Source organism: Cyphomyrmex costatus, unplaced genomic scaffold (assembly GCF_001594065.2).
Source record: "Cyphomyrmex costatus isolate MS0001 unplaced genomic scaffold, Ccosl1.0 scaffold344, whole genome shotgun sequence".
In the NCBI taxonomy this organism is placed as follows: domain Eukaryota; kingdom Metazoa; phylum Arthropoda; class Insecta; order Hymenoptera; family Formicidae; genus Cyphomyrmex; species Cyphomyrmex costatus.
This window is the reverse complement of record NW_017277600.1, coordinates 379,279-402,259: the sequence shown is the minus strand read 5'-3', so window position 1 is coordinate 402,259 and position 22,981 is coordinate 379,279. Positions and strand designations below refer to the sequence as shown.

At 32.7% G+C, this 22,981-nt stretch overlaps 4 protein-coding genes across 5 annotated transcripts; 1 reads left to right on the top strand and 3 right to left on the bottom strand.

The window, feature by feature from the left end:
- Positions 1-1,197: 1,197 nt before the first annotated feature.
- Positions 1,198-1,830, bottom strand: LOC108776225 (CCR4-NOT transcription complex subunit 6). Its single transcript, XM_018542762.1, has 2 exons — positions 1,523-1,830; positions 1,198-1,405 (listed from the first exon to the last, which is right to left on the bottom strand). Exons 1-2 carry the CDS (start codon positions 1,828-1,830, stop codon positions 1,198-1,200), a joined length of 516 nt encoding a protein of 171 aa, XP_018398264.1.
- A 4,882-nt stretch (positions 1,831-6,712) lies between these two features.
- Positions 6,713-11,042, top strand: LOC108776197 (Zinc finger CCHC-type containing 7). Of its 2 annotated transcripts, none has more exons than XM_018542730.1 (4): positions 6,713-6,739; positions 6,926-6,994; positions 7,135-7,356; positions 7,486-11,042. In XM_018542730.1, the coding sequence occupies exons 2-4, from the start codon at positions 6,955-6,957 to the stop codon at positions 11,040-11,042; spliced, it is 3,819 nt and encodes a 1,272-aa protein (XP_018398232.1). In that variant the 5' UTR covers positions 6,713-6,739; positions 6,926-6,954. The 2 variants fall into 2 exon arrangements, with proteins under 2 accessions (XP_018398232.1, XP_018398231.1); XM_018542729.1 differs by lacking the exon at positions 6,713-6,739 and adding an exon at positions 6,747-6,766.
- A 1,298-nt stretch (positions 11,043-12,340) lies between these two features.
- snRNP-U1-C (small ribonucleoprotein particle U1 subunit C) lies at positions 12,341-13,002 on the bottom strand. The gene has a single exon (XM_018542756.1). The coding sequence runs from the start codon at positions 12,911-12,913 to the stop codon at positions 12,386-12,388; it is 528 nt and encodes a 175-aa protein (XP_018398258.1). The 5' UTR covers positions 12,914-13,002; the 3' UTR covers positions 12,341-12,385.
- A 2,575-nt stretch (positions 13,003-15,577) lies between these two features.
- LOC108776195 (serpin B4) lies at positions 15,578-22,981 on the bottom strand. Its single transcript, XM_018542727.1, has 6 exons — positions 22,918-22,981; positions 18,989-19,300; positions 18,106-18,441; positions 17,570-17,826; positions 17,353-17,482; positions 15,578-17,182 (listed from the first exon to the last, which is right to left on the bottom strand). Exons 2-6 carry the CDS (start codon positions 19,286-19,288, stop codon positions 15,953-15,955), a joined length of 2,253 nt encoding a protein of 750 aa, XP_018398229.1. The 5' UTR covers positions 19,289-19,300; positions 22,918-22,981; the 3' UTR covers positions 15,578-15,952.

Sequence of the window (22,981 nt, the reverse complement as noted above, 5' to 3'; positions counted from 1 at the left end):
AATGACTGGCAACGACGTACGGTGGTGTTGCGGCATCAGACAGTAAAAGTCCCAGAGAACAATGGATAAACGGAATGGTACAGCCGAGACCTTTCAGGCGATCGGGTAACCAGCAAAAATGCGCACAATACAATGGATAGGATCACGCCCTCCAACGAGTCTCCTCTTTCTCTCTCTAACCGCGACTACTTCTCATGAACATTCGTTTTCCACAGAGCGTAAACTCAAGCTCGATCGTCCACCCACCCATCCACCCATCCGACCGTAAAAGAGAAAAAAATCGAAAGAGATTAACGCTCGCTTATCCGGTGATAATTAGATTTCCTTCTGATAAAGATAAACAAATGATTTGATAGTCAAAGAAGCATTTGTAAAGTTTAGAAGCTCGAAAGTATGACTGCAAAGGGCTCTAAATATTTACGGAATATTATCGGCTCTTTTTAACTATTTTCTTGGAAAAGTTAATCTCACATCAGTATTGCCTACTTTGCTTAAAGATATTTTTATACACACATATCTTTTAAACTAATTATAATATATTCTTTAATTCAAACGAGAACAAATATAAAAATGTTCATTTACATATTTTCTGAAAAAAGTTTTTTCTGATTTTGATCTTTAATAAAAATATATTATCACGAAATTGATATTAATACGCATAGACAAATGTAACATTATATGTAGATTATAAAAGTCAAAAGACACAACATTAAATTTTTAAATTTTTCTTAGGCATCTAAACGGAACACGTGGCGTCATCTGTCACAAACGATAACAAACTGTAAGAGAATATGTCGAATGTCGCGTAGATAAAACAGTCGTTTTTTATATCGACTATACACGATTTCAACACAAATAGAAAAAAAAATTGCAAATATAAATAGAAAAGACCATTCGATATTGATTTCTTGAACACTATGTGATTACCGACAAGCACCAACCTACATCGGTTTACTTAAAAAATTACAATTAAAGTTTTATTTGAACTTACAAAATAAACAAAATAAGTTCAAACTCTTCGTAAAGAAACTTTTCTTCTAAATTCTTAATTTCTAATCATTTGGATACTCTGTTCCCTCAATATTTATTATCATTATTATCAAGCAGACAACGCATGCTGAGAACTTATCCATTTTAACAAGATGACAGAAAATATGGAAATCAATTTTGGAAAGAAATTTAAATGTCGTTAATAACTCAGTAAATAAAAGCTTTCCACTTACCTTGTAAATTGTCCAACATGTATGTCAGCAGCTTGTTCGTCCCTGCAGGCTCCCCATTCCCATACAACGTCATCACATCCTTGCTGAGTGGATTTCCTTGAAGTCCTAGCACTTGTAACTGGAACAACTTCCCTAATTCATACGGTAACACGCGAAGGAAGTTTTGGTTCAATAACAACTCCCTGGAATAGTATGACAATAGATTTATATTATGAAAAAATACATCAATCAAATATGTTCATTATTGAAGCAAAGATTTCTCCATTTACTTTCATCATTTAGTTTCTGTTATATCATACCTGAGATAGATGAGCTCCCCTAGTTCAGCAGGCAGACTGCGTAGCTTGTTGCTACTCAGATCTAGAATACGTAAGTTAACAAGACGGCCGATCTCAGATGGCAACCTCTGCAGACTATTATCGTTCAGATACAGAGCTGTTAAATGAGTCATTTGCCACAAATTAGGGCTTAAATTTCGTATACTGCCTGTTATCTCCAACTCCGACCAATGAGATTTCTTCCCCGATTGATAGTCCTCAGGGCACATGAGTGTATACATACGACGTGGGTTGGAGTTCTCATATTTGTCCTTGTGATTGCGGGACATGTTAGATTCTTGAAAAAAGGAATAAAAGATTCTTGTTAAAATAGAAATACTGTATTTATGATCTGTTTCAATTCAAATGTCATATATTAGTATTTCTATAGTATATATATTTCTCAAATATAATTTTTTGACAGCAAAATGAAAGGATCTTTAAAAAAATAATTTTATTTTGCTACAGGTATTATCTGTTAAAATTGAAATAGTTGACATAAATATTCTCATACATCTTGATACTAGTTGTCAGACACTGGTGTATGCAGACAATATTGCTTTGAAGAAATTAAAACAGAAAAGACACGTATATCTGAGAAATACATAACAGGATCAACTTGAGATTAGTATTCTTGATAAGTCAGTCAATTAAAACAACTAGGCTAGTGCCTCAGTTTCATAAAAAAAGAGAACAGAGATGAAGCAATAAATGACTCTAACTGTACGTCGGACACGAGTAGATCTCTCAAACTCGCGAAATTAATGCTGGAGAACGATGTTAATTATAAGACAGCGGATTTTGTTCGCTCCGTACGACAGGCACATCAGATACAAGCTCATAACCTATGACGGTGAAATGAGGTTTTCGCGAGCCACGCTGGCTGGACGAGCCAGAAACTCAGTGATTTTGACGCGAAATGCGACGACGGACCAATCGGGGTTGGTCCGATCGCACGTAGATGCAAATTTCGCCAGGCGGTGGCGAGTTTTTTCAGCGTCAACCACTCATCCTGCCCGAGAAGGCTTGTACGCTTGCGAGGACGAGCCGACGCGTTCGACCGATTTCCACACCGTAGACGCGGCGGCGGCCGTCGAGAGCAGCGTTCCGCACACCCGACGATCGTTACGTACCTTCATCTACCCCTTCCGCACAAACGAAACGCACGGGGAGTTGTTACCGAGTGAAAATTTCCGCGTAAACAAAACTACCTTGACAAACACGGATCCTCCATTTATCAACTGCACCGATCGTGCGCCGAACGGAGCTGCCCGATTGGCCGAAACTTCCCGAAGCAGCCGACGCGACGTCGCGCCAACTGCACAAGACACGCGCGAGTGCCACCACAAGCGCACGCCTGCGCCGCTAGGGAAGATACAGCCTGGGATTCCTAGGGAAAATTCGCTTGACGGCGAGAGCCCTGACTTTCTCTCTCTTTCTCTTCCTGGCGCCACGTTCATGGCGAACTTTCTACTTTTCTATATCTTATCTTCTTCGACGTTCTTGATAGTTTCGATATTAACTAGCGATCAGCTTCAATATCTGCACTGTTTCATTAAAGACAAATAAAATTATCAACTCTTTCTCATATTACTCAACATATAGAAGAGAAAATTAAACTTGAGACAATGAGATTATATATAACTATATATTTAGAAATTTTATTAATTCGCCAGTTGAACTAATCGCTAATCAATTAATTAAAGTTCGATTAAAGTTGCCTTTAGAAAATGATTTTATTACGAATAGGACGTTTTCGGAAATAAACGATCCTTCGAAGCTTTCTATATTTTTAGTGTTTCCAGCAAAATCTAATAGATAACACAATAAATTGTATCTTTGTTCTATATGCCATTGTTAAATATGTAAAGATGAAAAATGATCACTGTATTATATTATATTTGCACTATTATATTTTTTGGAGAGTATCAACAATAAAGAGTGTAAAATGTACATAGTGATCTTTGTTACAACAATATACAACATGAATGTAATAATTCAATATATCGTATATTAAATTATATATATACATCTTTGTTGTCTGCTAAACATATAATTAAATAAGGATCGAATGATTCATTATATGAGTCTATTCTTTTCCCATATTTCAATTAAGATTAAACTTTTTACACGATTTATATTTTTGCTTATTTTTCTCTTCGCATTAAAAAAAAGGACAAAGGATAAACAGTATAAACTTGCTGAAAAATGGAAAGCACCTTTTATTATTTATATGCATTGTCGAAAGACCATTTTTCATCGAAGCGTCCATACATCTATTCTGACTATTTTACGTTCCCGAGCGATTGAATTCTAAATATGCATGATATTACGCATTGCTGGATAATATTTGAAACAGTAATCTGCTTGTTTATAAATCACAAAAAGCGTGATTTACTTGTAAAAAAGAGATTAGACATGAGCAATATACGATTCAAAAATACACAGAAGAAATATATACCTGGCAAAATAGTCACGAACTCGCGTTCCAACCGTAAAGTAACATGGCGTACGATTTCGATCGATTCCGAGGGTCACAAAAGCAAATCGCCAATGATCGAAATTGCGATGACATCGATCGTTTATGGTGTAATATAACAATCCAACACGTTACGACAAACATTTTCGATACTTGGCGTACAAGAAATTCGCTATCGGACGATAGCAATCGTGAGAAACCGAAGCGGCTCAAAATCAAATCCATCGAATCGCGGCGCGGCACGTTTATTACTGTTCAAAATCTATGAGGGCATCGAAGCGGCGTGAAGTTGTCGCAACACTTTAGGCCTGTTCTTTTTATTGAACGCTTATTTTGACGCTTTGACGGTTCTCATTTTTTTTCTTCCTTTTCTGTCCACAAAGAAGAGATATGTTCAGATAAAAATAAGGACAGACTTTTATAATATTATTAGATATACATACTCGGAATTTTTTTAAAGCGTCATTTACATTTAAATGATCTATTTATGATTATTTTAGATATATATCTTAAGATTTTGTTCGACTAATAGTAAAACCTTGGATTCGATTATTATATGTATCTTGAAACAAAAATTACAGGCCAGTATTCACATATAATAATTAGTTCTTATAATTAATAATATGATACGAATTTAAATCGATGAGAATAAATTATAATCTAATTAAGTGAGAGAAATCCTACATTCGATCAATGCGGATCTTTAATGCTTAAATATATTTCTATATAAATTTATATTTTATACCTATCTGATATTACAAACCGCGCGCAGAAATCCTTTTCAATCTTGAAACGCACAGTCTTGAGCTTATGTATATTTAAGATCAGCTTACAGCCTTTATATTTAATACGTTATAATAGCCAAATAGAGCAGTATCAGCATATATTAAAACATTGCTTAAAACAATTTTGAAATAAAAATTGTAAATATCGATCTCTCATCTTCTAGATAACTTTCAATTTCCTCGAGATTTTCGATTTTAATTTTCTTTTTTTGGATCTTACAATTTTTATACTTATCTACACTACCTGTGGTGTTTGATTCAAATTCCTCTGCGCTTTTGCGAATGTTATCGGCCAGACCCAACATTTTCTGCTTATATCATCATCCGTCCAATTATTCTTTTCAAATATTTTAACGTCATTTTTGTCGTCATGTTTATTGCTTTCTGTGATTTGGACCATTTCGAAATTTTTATCTGTTTTGAAACTCAGTTCATTTATTCATAACTCTGGTGCGTGTTCTAGGTACCGGTAAAGATGGTAAGAAACGAGATGGCATTGGTGCGATGTCGACGACTGGTAATGGCTGTGATTCATACGTAAACAACATATGCTGTTGTTGTATAGATAATGTTCTAAAGGATGTACAACATTCTGTTGATGTTGGTTAACAATTTAACATTTGCCGGGTTTCCTTTAAAAACAGAATTTAGCATTTATTATTAAAAGATACTATTCAAATAGACTTTTATAATGCAAATGCATAGAAAAATTATCAATATATGTGACGCTTGCAACGCCACAATTGCATTTGGGACGTATTTCTTAAAAAAAGAGGGATAATTTGTGATTACAATCTTAATTTGAGACAAAATTTGAGACTCGATGTAAAGGACGAAGAATTAAAATTTAGGATTTGTCCCTCCCCCAATTTGGGACGGATGGTCACTAGAGTGTAACGTGTTTCCGTAGGAAACACCCATGGGTTTGGTTTATATTTTTAGATCTAATGGAATATGCCAATCAGATAAAAAAGCTCAATGAGCGCTTAATGAGCGGTCGTGCTTCTGGATGCTGCACCTGTCGTTGCTGGAACGCTCAAAACCGAACACTGTGTAAAGCCCATTCTACATTAGTCGTATCGTAGCATCGTAAGCGTCGTGAGACTTCTGGGCCTTCTACAATAAGCCGTAAGTCACAAATCATAAGTCATAAGCTAGAAATGGACCAATCACAGTCGTCAATTTTTAGTTTCTTACTTCCGATTTATGACTTATGGCTTATTGTAGAAGGCCCAGAAGTCTCACGACGCTTACGATGCTACGATACGACTAATGTAGAATGGGCTTAACACAAGGTTTGTTCGCGTCGCACGCTCCAACATGCTCCAATATGCTCCTACTATAGCTCTTGCTCACTTCAACGAGCACGTTGGAGAGAGTAAGATCTATGATAGGAGCATATTGGAGCATGTTGGTGCGTGCGACGCGAAACAAACTTTTTGTGTCGTAGATGAAAAGTACTCATGTGCTGTTCACTCTGCATCCGATTTTCGTCGTACGACGACTCTGCAACCAATCAGAAAACAAAATTTTGCTTCGTATCGATGATACGATTTTTCTGATTGGTTGCAGATTGCAGAGTCGTCGTACGACGAAAATCGGATGCAGTGTGAATCCAGCATGTGGCTTGGTCGTTTGGAGCGATTCCGAACGCAGCTCCCGAGAGATAAAACGAACAATAATACTAGCAAAAAAAGACATCGCTTTGTCTCGTAAATTCATCATTAAAATTGATCATTTTTAAATTAGGAAATGTGTAATTCACTGGCAATTGCTGGCAATCTCACTCTAGAAAAAAAAAGGAGTAAATGATTTCATTCCTAGAGCCACTTCACCGTCACTTGCCAAATGTGTATTAGGAATTTTTAACCAAGTCAGTTGCTAATACTGCTATATCCCTAGTACAGCAAATGCCGCTTTCTTCATTGTGAATAGGTTATAACAAAAGATTCGAAAAGAAACGTAACCAAATAAAGAGATATTACTCAATATTACTGTTAATGTAGCACGTGCACGGTTTTTTCAAACTATTATCTTTGTGCTCGCTGTACATTTTTTTGTTATTTTTCAACAACACATCAGTTGCTTATGTTCAAAATTTGTAGATTCGATTAATTTCAGGATTAATATAAGAAACACTCGCAAGCATCATGTCAGACAACATCGTTAAGAAGACCAATTCGTCCGAAAGTAAACCAACAATTTTTTAAATCTCATTACAATTTAATTGTCAAAAGTTATTATGAATTTGTTACATTATTTATAAATTTGCGACGACACACACACGTACATACACACAATATGTATAATCGTTATTTTTTTATGTACAGATTATTATATCGACAATTTGGATGACAGCGAATTGCAGGCTCGGCTGTATTCAGAGATCTATTATGAAACGAATATCGAGAATGAATCAAGAACCATGGATAATTCGAACACAATTAAATTCAATAGTATGACCACTGAGGCTAATGTTAAACTAAAACAATCACAATATGAATCTGAGAAACACTCTTTGGAACAACCTTCGACATCCAATACTACTAAAGGTAAATCTAGTAAAATTAGTTAGTCGAAAATGTTAGTAAAACGTCATGATTTAAATGTTTCAAAAAAGAATTTCATTATAGAAATATTATTGATACAATAACATATATATATATATACACACTATTCAGCAGATTCTCAGAAGATGTCCTCTACACATCAATCAGAATTTGTTCAAGTTGAGACTTTGTCGAGTAGAGAAATGAATCCCACATGTGGGTGGTATGACGATAAAAGTCGAAAAGATCCTTCAATCATACAAGGTAAACAAAGAAAAAAAAATTCTCCTAAAAAATATAGATCTTCCAAACATATAAAAACTGTACATAAAAAAAGCTCGGAGAAAGATAATGACACATTTTCGAAGTATAATGTTGTTTCAAAATGCATAAAACAAAAGGCACATTTGTTTTTAGCTGAACAAATGGATAAAGATAAAGACAGTTCTGATTCTGAAGAATCTATACTTGAAGTACCTATTCCACCAAAACCAAAGCCACTACTCATACACTTGCAAGATTCTGATGATGAAAATAACTCAAATTCTGACATAGATAATAATGATTTGATCTTGAAAAATTGGAACAGTGCTTCATTAAAAACATATTCAAGAAAGTCCCTATTTAGAAATGACAAAAGAGAAACTGTACAAGATAATCCTCAAGATATATCCTCCAAAAGTAAGGGTACTGCTACATCAAATAATAAGGATACTGTAAATTTTGGTAAAAGTATCCAAACATCAACACTTACACAAGATTTAACAGAAGATATCACATTGAACTGTACAACAATTCAAAGTAGTACTAAAAGCATAAGTGAAATTAAACAGTTGTCCAAAAATACAGAGGTAAAACAACAAAGTGAATCGACAAAGAGTACAAGTCATAACTCTAAAACAACTTCACCATTTTCAAAAAATACATGGAAAGGAAATAAAAATGCTAATCTTCAGCAAGAAACACATGTGACATCAGAAAAAAAATTGTCTACAACAAAACAAATTATCAACAAATTATCAACAAATAATGTATGTAATAGATATGATCTTAGGGGTGTAGAGCAAAACAAAAGCTCAGCAATAGGATCATGCAATCCAATAAATAATCGAAAGAGACGATGCAACAACGAAGTTGATAATCAATCTGAACAGAAGCGACAATGCATCATTGAACAGAATAATCAAGATGTTATATGCAGCAGTACTGGAGCGAAAAATATATCGAATGAGTTTTTCGAGCCAATGTCAGAAGAAATGAAAAATTATTATAATTTGAGTCGTGGTCAAGAGAACTTTGATATTAGAGAGTTGCAGCAAAGCATGTCGAAGGATCCGCAAATGTGGACAATCCTGGATGAAGATTTAATGCCATGTCCTTCTAGCAGACGTGTTAGATTCTGGAATGTCAAATGCACTAACTGCCACCAGGAAGGCCATCGGCGGTACGATTGTTCATCACCACGTAGACCACCAACTTGTTATATGTGCGGCATGAAGGATCACACTGAGGTTCGATGCCCGCAAAAGATGTGTCTGACATGTGGTAAGCCACAGAACACATTTCGTAACACTTGTGAATATTGTCGCGTTCTTTACTGTACTATGTGTGATTCGGTAGGACACGAGCAAAATCAATGTCCCGATCTTTGGCGACGGTATCATCAGACGACCGACATGAATAGTATGCCGCAGGATCCGGGATTTGTGATGAAACGACTGAGATTGCAATATTGCTGTAACTGTGCTAAGCGTGGTCATGAATCGTCTGCATGCAGAGAACATCGATGGTCTGATAATTTTCCTACTCCAGCTGCCGTCACAAATTATACGGATGGGCCCATGTATCGTCCATCAAGTCCTCATATGTCAAGTTATCCTGAACCTAATACTTCTGATTTTTCATTGTCTGAGACAACACAAAACGAAACATCGATTCCACAAAGTACTATTGATGTACAACAAACAATAACTGAAGACGTGGAATCTTCTGTAGATGTAAACACATTGTCAAATATTGATTTCTATATTTTACCAATTTCACAAGAAGTTGAGCATGTCTCGCAAACGGAAAATGACTTAAAATCTTCTTTTATTTTGCCCACAGTAGAAACAAATTTCAAACACACTAAAGTAAATTATGTAGCATTTTCTAAAATTATATATTCTTATGATTTTTATCGCAATAAAAATGACAATGATGCGCGGATGATCTTGACTACTCTTGATACATTGTTCTCACAAACAGATAAAAATTTTTATATGGTAAAAAATTTAATAAGTCACCGGACTGCTCCAAATTTTCTGGAATTTTTGACGTTGAAGGCGATAAAATTTGAAGTGAAAATAGGCTTTATTCAAAATCAAAAAACTCTATCGCTACAATTAATAGCAATGAAAGATTACATAGAGTATTTGTATGATTTGTTGAAACATTGGCTCAGTCTTCTAGAGGATGAAAAAAAATATGGAATAGACGTGAATCTACCTGTAAATTCTGTAAAGATGTTCAATGTGCTAAAAGGGAAATATCTACAACTGAATAAAATGCGTTTCAACCATTATGCTGATCTAATAGGAGGAAATGATGATCCGCGATTACTTTATACATTTATAAATTTAGAAAAAGACAAATTGAAAGGCTATGAGCAGTGTAAGGTTAGTAGGAGAAAGTATAATAGCACCCGCAAAAAGGTATTTCGTTTGCAAACTAAACTTCTTATAATTACCAATACCGTACCTGAACCAAATGTTTATGTACGTACATTTAAAGACTTGATGGAGAGATACGAAGCAGGACATTGTCAAATGAATGATAAACTAGACACTGCAACTTATCTTAGACTTAATTTGCTTTATAATCAACTTTTTGTACCTCACACATCCCAAAATATAAACAAGATGTTACATTGCATCGAGTCGGAGGCAAAAAAGTTGAGCAATTTACAGCAGCAAGAGTTTGAGATATGTCATGTACCTCTAGAGAAGCAACAGGAGCCAAAAATACATGATACATCAGCAAACGAAGAAAACCTCGTATGTAACTCCACTGTACATACCTCATCCGCGATACCTCACATCTCACTGAATATTGACTCCAAAAATTCTTACGTAATTAATAATCAAAAGAATAACGAGATATTAGATGACGCACAAAATGTAAATACTTCGCTTGAACCAAGCAAAATGATCGATTACGAAGAGTTAACAATAACAATAAAAAATCCTATAGCGCAGAATTCTGATTGTGAGATTATACCGTTAAATGACGCACCTGTGTCACCGGCTAAATCGAAAGAACCTGAATTAAACGAAGGTCAATTATCAACAAGCGAAGTAGTTAACTTCAATGTATCTGAAAATGAACAGATTATAAAAACAGTTTGTAAATCATCAAATTTATCGAAAAAAGCGAAACGAAAAAAAATGAGAGCAGAAAGACTTACAAATATTCATAAATTGAATGATACGTTAAAAAACGAAAATTTGTATGATGTCGCATTAAAACTTATAAACAGAACTCATGCTTTTAAATCACTACATATGAAGAATGCAGCAGATGAAATGCGAAAACGAGTTAAAAATCGGACAATTAAACCTAAGCATCTTCGGTTGTTAGATAAATTGATTTTTGTCGAGGAAAGTCATCAAAAAATCATTAAAAGTGTTTGTAATTCTTTAAAAAAATAAATAGTTTGTAAAAATTAATTACGCGCTCGTTCAGTGATACGATGGTATCACCATCTAACATGTATCCGTATAATATACGAAATTGTTCAGAAGATAATGAGTTTATAAGTGTTTTCCCAATTATAAAATCACTGAACACATGACGATAGTCATGTGTCGATTGTCACAATCGTCACTCGTACAATACTATACATTTGTACTCAGTCTAACATTTAAGACTACTACTCAGCGGTATGAACTTGTATTTTTTGACAATTACATGTTACATATTACTAATCGTGATGACTATAAATGAGATTGGAGAACATTGGGTGGCTGGTATTTTTGTTTTGTTTTTTCATTCAATACAAGTGAAAAACGTTACATTTAATTTAACTATCCCAAACCGTACACAGCGTACACTGTCTGTATCAATTGTTTTGTAAATTCTTGGATATGTTGTGTTAAATATATTAAACAATTGGAAAGTACCCATTGTGTATATTTGGTTATACATATATGAAAAACAATGTTTTGAATGATGCAAAACAAGTATATATTTGTAAGAAAATAGAATATACGCGTTAGAATAAAACTTTTAATATATATTGCAATTATCTTTATATTCTTTTCTCTGTTAATTAACTACAATCCGTTAATTGTTCCAATAATTAATTAGAACAATATTTCAATATATTATATGAGCTTATTATTCTTATAATTATAAAATAAAAATCTATTTTGTAATTCTATATATTTTTTTTTACAAATTATTAAAGAATTCTGCCAGTTTTTTATTTATTCAATTATATTCATTATAATAATGAAGATTACCTTAAAATATTTATTTTGTAACATATTTTATTTTTGTACAAGTTAAATAATATTAAATATGAAAAAAATTATCTCATATTTAAAAAATTAGACATACATCACTATATATAATTAACTTATAATATTTTAACTCTGTTATTAAATGTTTTGCTATTGTATTCGCATTGTCAAACAATCTAAATTATATATTTTAACTAATACTTCAGAACATACTTTTTAAATTACTATTAGAGTAATTCAGTGTTAAATAACAGGTATAAAATAAAATATATTATACAAGAATTTGTGTTACGTTTACTAAGAAAAAATTTTATGGGTCATTTAGATACAAATTAAAGAAAATTTTAGAATGTTTTTAATCATTAGGTTTACAGTTTGTACAGAATTCTTAAATATGTAATTAAATGTGCATAATTTAATGTTAATGACACACATTCTAATAATCACATCCATAATAAAGTTTGGTTTTACTTTAATTAGATCCATCCAACATGATACACAAAAAAATAAGTCTTTATTTAGTCTAATTGTTATTTTTTCATTGGTGGTGGACCAACCATAGGAGGTGGTGGTCCATTCATCGGTGGTCTCATGTGTCCCATAGGGCCTATAGGACCCATCATAGGACCCATTGGCCCCATCGGTCCCATCATAGGTGGTCTCATCCCCATCATAGGAGGTGGCATCGGACCATGTGGTCCCATCATCATCGGGCCTCCTGGTCCCATCGGACCAGCTGGATGCATACCCGGTGGTGGCATCATTCCCGGGGGTCCCTGAGGTGGTACTCCAGATCTCGAGCCAAGATTGGAGCCGAGGTTCGGTGGCGGTGGTATTGCTGCACCTTTGTTGGCCGCAAAAGGATTGGAAGCGATCTTACCGGCCTTGAAAGCAGCCGTTGTTGCATCTATCAAATGCTGGGCCTGCTCCTCCATCCATTTTTGATAGAAATACTTGACGTTATCCTTGTGCTTGCGACCCTGACAATGGGTCTTCCGCACGCTTGGCGAGTCATGTGTCAAATAAGTATCGCAATAGTCACAATAGTATTTCGGCATCGATGCGTGTCTCGTATATTTTTCCAATTTTTCGAATTTTTCTCGATTTATTAAAAGCGTAGGCAACAGAAAGTTTCAGGTTATGTTGTTCTGTCGATAGAGCGGCTTATGACATCACAACAGCTCATTAGGAATTCACTCGTAGTGTAGTCGGTGCTACACAGTTTACACTTCATTCGCGAGTGGCTAGACTGCAATCAAATATGATTGGTTGTTACCTTCGAATCTAACCAATTATATTCAATTGCTTCAACGCACCCTTTATGTCCATTTCTCCACTTATTAATATTAACCGCGGTTTAATTTAGTCTTCATCGTTTTCTGAGCCCTTTTTCTATTAATATAAATTAATGTCGATTTAACTTACTTTTCATCTTTTTCTAGTTTTAAGAATTCAAATGAACATGATCTAGTTTTAAAACTGATTCTTAAAAAAAAGCAAAAGTGTAGGTAAGTTAAACAAAAATTAAAGTTAATACATTAATAGAAAGAAACATACACATAAGTCGTTCGATAAGTGAACGAGTGCAATATTGGAATAAGATATATTATTGAGAATTCACTGCAAAAACTGTAAAAACCGTATCAAACGAGACAGCCAAAGCAGTATAAACAACTATAATGATGCTTATTATAAATACCATATTTTTTATTCCGATTTTATATTAAGCACTGTATTTAATTTAATCTCACATTTCAAATTACCTTAAATTTGATCTCAGAGTTATTAAAATTTTATATCTATTCAAGAAAAAAATGACATATAGCATTCAATTAAGTATCGTACATATCGTAGTTAGGTCGATCTTATAAAGCAATATACTATAATAATAATAATAATACATAGAAATATGCAGATTATTATAGTATTTCATTGTTATTATTTATTATTATATTATTTTATTATTATATTATTATATTTGTTTAATAATATATATATTTTTTGAAAATATTTTAGAATATAACGTAAATTAAAAACTACTTGATATTATACATTAAAAGTTCTGAATCTTTTTTTAAACAAATGTCAAATACGCGAAAAAGGAATAGGGTTTAATATAAATCCTAATTGCGATTGCAATTAGCGAATTATTTTGAATACTTATTAGAGAAAACCAAGATGGAAGATTACAGAAAAATTTAATGGTCTCGAGATTTCACAAAAAAATTAAAAAATTACTTTGAAACTTTAAATTCATAATTAAGATTCCATCCATTATTAAAATAAAAAACTGAATTCTTATAAACCGAATTAAAATGCGACTGTTGCATAGAAACTGGACAATCTATACATGATTATAATAGAGCATAGTGATAGAGCAGTTAATGTACTTACGTATAGTAATCGGTAAATGTTGGATAAATGGTGGTGGAAAGTTACTTGTAAATACATCAGGCTTGAAATCAAATGGTGGCAGTATAGGCTGAGGTAGACGTAACATTTCATAGTTCTCATACTGATTCTGTAATCGGAAACTATTAGAGTTATTCATGTTTTTATGTTCTTTGTTCTTCCTGTTATTCTCCATTTTACTGGATGTTTTTGTCGATTTGGATAGGCAATATAGAATATTATCACATGAACAAAACAAATAATTATGATCTTGTCTTAATTAAAACGCGACGCAACGATGGCACGGTGGATTTAATTACAGAGCGATCGAAATCGCGAAATATTTGGATCCGTTGGTCGGGGTTCTTTATTTTCACACCGGCACGACCGCGACGCGACGATACACACACGATGATCCGTATAGGACACGACTATCAATTCCTAAACAACAATATCGTTAACGAATTAATTTCGAATGATATATGTTATAGGTGCAAGTCTCGCGCACGTATTTTGAATAAGCGCGAAATATTAAATTTTTTTAAACGAATCTGGGGACTTTGTCTTGCATCTGATTGTGAAATTAATTACCACAATTAGATGTGATAGGCAAAATCGACATTAGATCAATGTAATTGTTTTGATATCTTCCGAGTAGCAATATGATCTGATTGATTTTGAATGTTATACGATTATCTTGTTCAAATATTTTGGGCTTTCAGAAACTTTGTGGCTCGTTCAATAAAATTTCCAATTTAGTCTATAGATGCTTGTTTGTGGATTTTCTATAGAGTATATAATTCTACCAAACAAAAATAAACAGAATATTTTAAATCAGCATTTAAGATAACTTGAAGAATTTTTTAAGAAACATTTTTAAGACATTTTATTTAATTATAATAGTCGCTAAGAGTAAAATAAAAGCCACTATTTGCTGATCTTAGTTTTTCTCATCGATAAAATATAATCATAATGAGAGTTATATAAAGAGATTATTATTAAAAAAGAATTTGTTAAATTAAATTACCATTATTTGTACTTTTATAAGTTCAGATTAATATCTATAATATACGAATAGAATTATGAAAAATACACAATTTTTATTATTTCCATTTATTATCAATATTTATTTTCAAAAATTTGAAGGAACATTATTTATCACGACAAGCAAGATGAGCTGTATGGCTCGAAAACTAAATTCGGAGTATTGAAGCTTAAAACATACGCATCGGCATATCATTATAGCAATTCAATTAAAACAATCATAGTGTTACTGTGCATTGGATTCTTATTTATCTATAATTCTGTAAATTTCAAGTCATCGTCGTTTATTATCTTATTTATCTCCTTGCATGAATCGTATTTCAATAGTTGTTACATTTTAAAAAAAAATGCAATATTATGTCTATTTATACTTAAATAACATAATTTTAATGTCGTTTTTTAACTCACACAGGTATACGACACGAAATAAGCTTCGAAGCACACGTGTTACAAATATATTGCAATGCAATATTCGTGACCGCAATATTATTGCGTGGAAATCGCGTGTTACAACAATGCAAAATGTATAAAAAAAAGGCATACAAAATAATCGCATTTGTTTGAATTAAGAATGAATATATAAATAGATAAAAAAATAAGTAGGAATTATTCGCGAGGAAAGCAAACTTCGTTATATCTAAGAGAAACGTTCATAGTGCACTTCATCTGACGACGGCGTAGTGTGGAGTCGGTTTGTTCACCGTTCCCCAGAAAAGAATCAGTTTCGTGGGGTCGTGCCTGATGAAAAATATGAAAGGCCGGTTGGCAACCAGCTTCTTCTGATTACCATCTCGGCGCAAAGCCACCGCAGTCGTTGCGGCGGCCTCCGTCCCCTTCTCCGTTACATCCATCTCTACTTTATGCAACACCTCGTCGGCATACAGGCCCGGATTCACGAGATTCGCGCTGTTTCGCAGAATATCTAGACCGTAAAAGGGGAAATTTTGAGTTTGCATGAATCTCAGGAAGTTCTGATCTATGGGTCGGCTTTGCCGTCTCCTTCTGCTTTTCTTCTCGGCATTTTTGAAACGATATTTGTTTTCTTCCAAGCCCACGTATTTCGTATTCACATCGCCAATCTTTGACGCGATATTTTCAAGATCTTCGTTCTCCATAACGTATGTCGCATGAGATGACTTCGTGTTGTTACGTCCTCTTTCGTTCTTAGCGTCGCGACGTGTTCTATCAGTCTTACGGATAGTGAAACCATTGTCCCATTGTTCTACATTGACACCGTGTTTCTTATCGTTGTACACAAAGTAATTCCTTTTTGCCTCCTGATGAGTATTATTATTCCCAAATCGCGAGAAAATCAAAATCTGATCGGTCTTCAGTGATTGCCCGGAAGGGATTTGCCGTGACACTTGTGATGACGCTTGTGGAATCGATGTAGCAAGTGGTTGTGGAACTGGCGCAGCCAGGGGAATTGATGTAGATAATGGTTGTGGCATCGACTCAAATGATTGTGGAACTGGTACAGCTTGTCCTTGCGGAATCCATGTGGCCAATGGTTGTGGAATCGGAACGGCTTGTACTTGTGGAATCGCTGCAGCCTGTGCTTGCGGAATCGCTGCAGTCTGTACTTGCGGAATTGCTGCAGCCTGTGCTTGCGGAATCGGTACGATTGGTGCTTGTGGCGCTTGACCGTATCCGTTTGACAAGAGGCTTAAATCCGCAGTTTTTGGATTGAACAATGAATGTAGACCTAGACTTTCAAGTGCTTGGTTCAAATTCAATTTGCTCGAAAGTTTCATACGGGGAAAACCGATGACACATGTCTCGTTCTTCGTATTGTTTATTAGATACTCAATAGTATCGACTGTCAGTTGGTTCTGGAAATTCTTCAATGCGGCGGCTCCTTCATCTTTCGGCAGAAGTACATACATAGACATCTGAAAATACCAGGAACAAATCCTCATATGATTTATTACTTAAAAGATGAAATTTCCAAAGGCAAAATATTTCATTTCTATATTTGAAAGATTTTGAGAGAGATATATTAAATTTTGTCTCATTATTTAATTAAAAAACAACAAGGCGATTAATATTTTTGTATGTTTACCTCTAAACCTTTATAAGGTAGAGCCAATATTTTAACGCCCAACGATTTGTCCTCGTAGAAGGGAAAATGACCACCGTTATACATCATATCTACTTCGATTGAGTTATTCGGCTCGATGAAGAATGGTTTCCTGAAATAAAAAAATATTATTAATTATTTAAAGAATAAGAATAAAGACAGTTTTTGTTATTTGGTTCAAATAAATAGCAAAACGTACCTCCGTGTCATACCTTCCAAGAAATGTTGATTCCATTCTCCTTTGAAATACAGTGCTGATAAAAGAATCACAGTTGTCAATGGATGTGGCGTGTCATTCAATATACTATCAATTTTATCCATTGTTCTTTTTTTCACCCATGCGTTGATTATGTCTCGCGCTTCTTTGGCTTTTGTGTGAAAATCTACATTTATCACTTCGCTATTATACGCATTCTCGCTGATCGCGCGGAATTCTGATCGAATCGGATATCCTTGCTAGAATGGGAATTAAAAAAATCTATTAAAAGAAATTCATTTAGCTGTTAAATAAAGAAAAATATTTTGATCTGTTTACATCCTTCAAGTTCAATCCGCGAATTCCATTTTTAATAATTTTTATAATTTAACGAGAGAGATTGTCAATTTTAATATATTCTTTCGTGAAAAATTTCGTCACATGCAGTTAACTTAATTTGTTTCGATATTTTGTTACGCTTTTTGTTACAATTAGCAAAATATTCTATAATATATAAATAATCAAAGTATTAAATTTACCTGGACAAAGATACCACTGGCAGAACTCACGCGCGGCATATTGCTATTCTCAACTCTGTAATTCATGATGGCCAGGAGCTGACCAAACATTTGATGAACAATTTCTGAATGTTGAGATATATCGACACCGGTCTCTAAGCCAAGTATCCGGGTAACTTCGTCGAAGGTCTTGCCGGCGGAACCCAATAAGACTAATGACAACGCGACAGATACACTGAGCGGAGAAAAAATCACGTTCTCGTGATTATTAGTTGTTAAAGTGCCAGAGCTTTTATCAATCGCTCTATCCAAGTCCAGAGCAAACTTTGTGATACCCCTCGATACGATATTGTTTACCTGAAATCAATAGTTTTAAGTTTTAATAAAACGATTATGTATTTCATAGTAGATACAAATATCGTTGATATAATTGACAAGATATATTATATGTTTATACATTGTTAATTTTTATTAATTTTCTTTTTCTCACGATTATTTTTTAAAGATAATAAAGTTTAAATTTGCTCACGAATTTTTTTAGAATATCAAATTTTATACAATCTGATTTTTGAATTTTCATATCTTATTGACTCAAAGTATGAAGAACACGAACTGATTAATTTTTGTAGGATAACGAAATTTGTATAATGAATATATCTGTATTAAATATATATTTGTAACATTGAGAATGACCCGATCGCAGTCAAAATAGCTACATATTATTATTTGAATTAAAGGTTTGGTTTTGTTATATTATCGGCTCATCTCTTTGCCCCTTTTTATTTGATTTATTTTTAGAATACTTCAAATCAAACCATGAAGGTGATATGAGATACAAAAAGTTGAAAAGAATTCATGAGAGATTTAATAACCATGATTGCGTGTGCAAATAGCAATAATTTACATGATTGCGCCAAGCTTCCGACGTAGATTGCGGACTGGCTGTCAGTACAGTACTCGTCGACGAATACAAGGGTACGCGTGCGGTCGTAGAATAAAATTCTCCTGTCGGCTTCGATTGGACAGCGGATCCTGGATTGAATTGTTGATTCATTTGAACAGGTTGACTACTGCTGTCCGCTTGGTAATTAGCGGATAATGCCGAGGCACGACCGAAGCTAGTCATCCTATTGTACTGATCCGGATAAATGACCTGGCCATTAGCCAACGCCAGAAAACCCAACAACAGTCGCATTCGCGTCATACTTTCGAGTATCTGCAAAAAACACATTTATTATATTTATTTTGGAAAAAAAGGTTATTCAAAGATATTTAAACTATGCTTTTTTTTTTCGTGTTTCTATTCATCTTTCTCTTTTTTCAGTTTTTTTCAATTATAGATTGAAATAATTTGTAATAATTTTGTAATCAGATATTTATAGAGGTCACGTATATGGGCATTTATTTCCCGAAAAAGAGATTGCGGAATTACAGTTACTGGTTTGTGACCATGAATATGAATTCGGCATTTGTTTCAAATAGTGAATAGCGAAGTCTCGTAAACATAATAACGTCTAATGTACTTCATATAATTACTCGCCATGTGCGTGTATAAACGAGCGACGAACCGTTCCGAGAAACATACAATTTCACTCGCAGGCGCGATAACAATGCATTCCGCATCATTGATGCATATCACCAGAAATTATGATACATTTATGTCGATAATAATCCATAATATACAAAAATATTTTACACGCTACGTCATATAAAATGTGTTTCTAAGCGATATTAATTTGAAATAACGCAATCAATTGTGTCAGGCGCATCTAGTAATTACATAGATAGTTGAGATAAGTAGTCAGGAAGCAATTTGATAGAAATATCTGCATGGAGGAAATATGCAGCGCAAAATAAAAATTCTCACTGGATGCGTAGTATCTACAATTATACTGATAAGCAAATTTTCTATTAATTAATTTATAACTTAACTTATTTCATTCAATTTATTATTTATGTGTAAACCAGTGAGATACTAACTTTACTTATAAATGTGTTTACTATTAATAATTTTTTAACGCAATTTTCCATTTATTTCTTTAAATATCTTATAGATTAAATTTCGAAATCAATGAAGTAATTATTACTTGAATATTAAAAGCTTAATTGAAGCAAAAGAAGATCCTTTTTAAAGAAGAAAAGCAACATTAAATCGGTCCTAAAATTCAAATTTAAATATTTCGGTAAACCAAAAACATACTCTCTCTCTCTGTACCTATAATTTATGAGATATAATTTTGTGTAACCGCAAAAGGTTTATGTTTAATTTTTTTCAGTGTTCATTACGATAATAGTCCAATCATTAATCATTCATCCAGTGTTCAATGTAAAATTATCTACTCTATTGCTTCTAGTAATTCTAATTACCCAGAAATAACTATGGACACATGTAACATTGACTGTTGTATGTTGTATGCATTCAATTTTTATTAAAAAAATGCTGAATATAATTTGCTTGAACTTGTTATAAGTTGAATATTATCAATACATGAACTTAGAAAATAATTTACAAAAATATTTTTAAAAATTAGATAATATATTATACAAATAGAGAAAGTTCAAATATATAATAAAAATATATTATTGAAAACTAAATCAATTTTAAAAAACAAAATTTTTTTAATTTTTATGCCTAAAAAATATACATCTTTTTATTACGATATTCTATAGCGTATTTATCTTTGAGTATTTTTTTTAACTAAGGTGCTTTTATGCCTGGAATCTACAATGAATCAATGTCAACCATTAGTGAACTTACAATACTTCTCTTGTATTAACACAAGGCAAATCTTGTAGATGTACACCGGGAATAGCAATGTCTTTGAGTGCGTCGAATAATACTTGCTTGTCGTCTGAAAGAGACGTGAACATCACGTATGATGCCGTCGGAAATTCCCAAGGGAGTGGCTGACACGTTTAATAGATTAGGGCTTTTAGCTGCATATAAACAATACTTTAATATCTTTTCAAATTATTTTCTAAAAATGTCTTCTACACATTTGCCGACAGAGAATAAATGTTTTTTAAACTTATTCTTATATTAACTTTTTTCTGTTTACTTTGATAAATATTACAAGTGTCCGAAATTCGAATGAATTTTAGAGAACATTTAAATAATATTTTAAAGAAAAGTCTTGTCAAGAATGTAATGTGGATTTTCCCTTTTAGATACGGATTTCCTACATTCGTACATCCGTCCGTAGGAAATCCGTATTTAAAAGGAAGAGAAAAGTTGTTGATTTCCTGTACACACACATTTTATGCGCGCGCGCGATAAAATATAAGAAAAGTCAATTTCTATGACACGTCTCAAAACGGATTTTCTATCGAGTACTATATATGCTGACGCATATAATTTACATTGAACAGTGACGTTTCTGATAGTTGGAATTCCCGCTTCAAAGTCAAACAACTAGCTATTTTCACAATTACGGTCGATTGAGCTAGTTTTTTCATGCTTATCTGTTAATGATGCATGTTAATGTTTATACATATATAATATTTCCTATCATGCAAAGATGTATTGTCAGATGACATTTGACACGTTTCATATTCTGAAACGTTTCAAATTTCTTCATTAATATCGTTCTAAAAATATCGTAATAGAATGTTGTTATATTTATTTTAATATATGTAAAATTCAATTCACCAAATATAATACTAATTATTTTCAATTCTTATAAAGACGACAAATTAATTAATGCATTTATTTCACAAATTAAAAACAAACGAAATCTAATTAAATTAAATTTATTTTTTTCGATAATTTTTTATAAGATCATTAAAATTTCTTATTAATAATCATTAGGTGTACATCAATTAATAATCTTAATTAAAAAGTTACTTTAATTAATCAGAATGTTTATAATTATAAATATATATATTAATTTCCTAACATTATTTTATAAAATAAAATTTAAAAAATTATTTTATACTATATAAATATAAGAGATTTAAATAATTGAATATTTTTAATTGAAAACTAGCTTTCTTATTAAGTACATAACATTTATGTTTTTCGATTGCTCCATTTCATATTACATTTATTAAAGGAAAAAACACCCACTTATTTACCAAAAGCTTCTTCTAGGCAGGATTTGATCCTGAAGGCCACATGTGAAAGTAAAATCATTGCACGAATAGCTTATAGTCATATATAGCTTTTTTCGTATCTTCCTTGATTTATGTGACACGATAAGTAATATTTCTTATGAAGAAATACTAGCATATTTTATTCTTAAGTGGAACACTTTTCAGTAATTTATTGTCAATATAATTATATTAGTAATTATAAAAAAAAAAAATTAAAATACGTTAAGTATCTTAGTAATGAAATCTTTGTGTGAAAGAATAACATGTATGTTTAATTATTAGTCGATAATAATTAATAATTAAGAGAAATAAGAAATAATATATTACATCAATTTATCTTAGAAAAGAGTACTGTTCTAAAATCGTTAATGTTCATGAAAGAACTTATAACATTCATTATTAAAATTTGCAAATTATTATACTTTTGTAAACTGCAATAATTTTATTGCATTTTATTTATTCCTATTATTGTCTCTATATCAATATCAACAATTGAAAATTATTTTAGAAGGGATATTACTTCAGCATCCTTATTTTTTTACAATTACACATAAGTTATATATGTATAAAGTATCGTATTTGATGTCTCACTATCGTGTTTATATCAGCAATTAAAATTTTCTCTGCATATAAACGTGCCGATGTAAAAAGCGTAAAAAAGAATCTACTATAATATTTTTCGACAGTGCAATTTTTTTTAAGCCAATCGAAATCCGAATAAGTGCTACAATTAACACCAACCTGAGAGAGGGAATACGAGGAGAGAAAGCACAGGACAATATTCGTGAAGTTTTCGAAGCTTAGT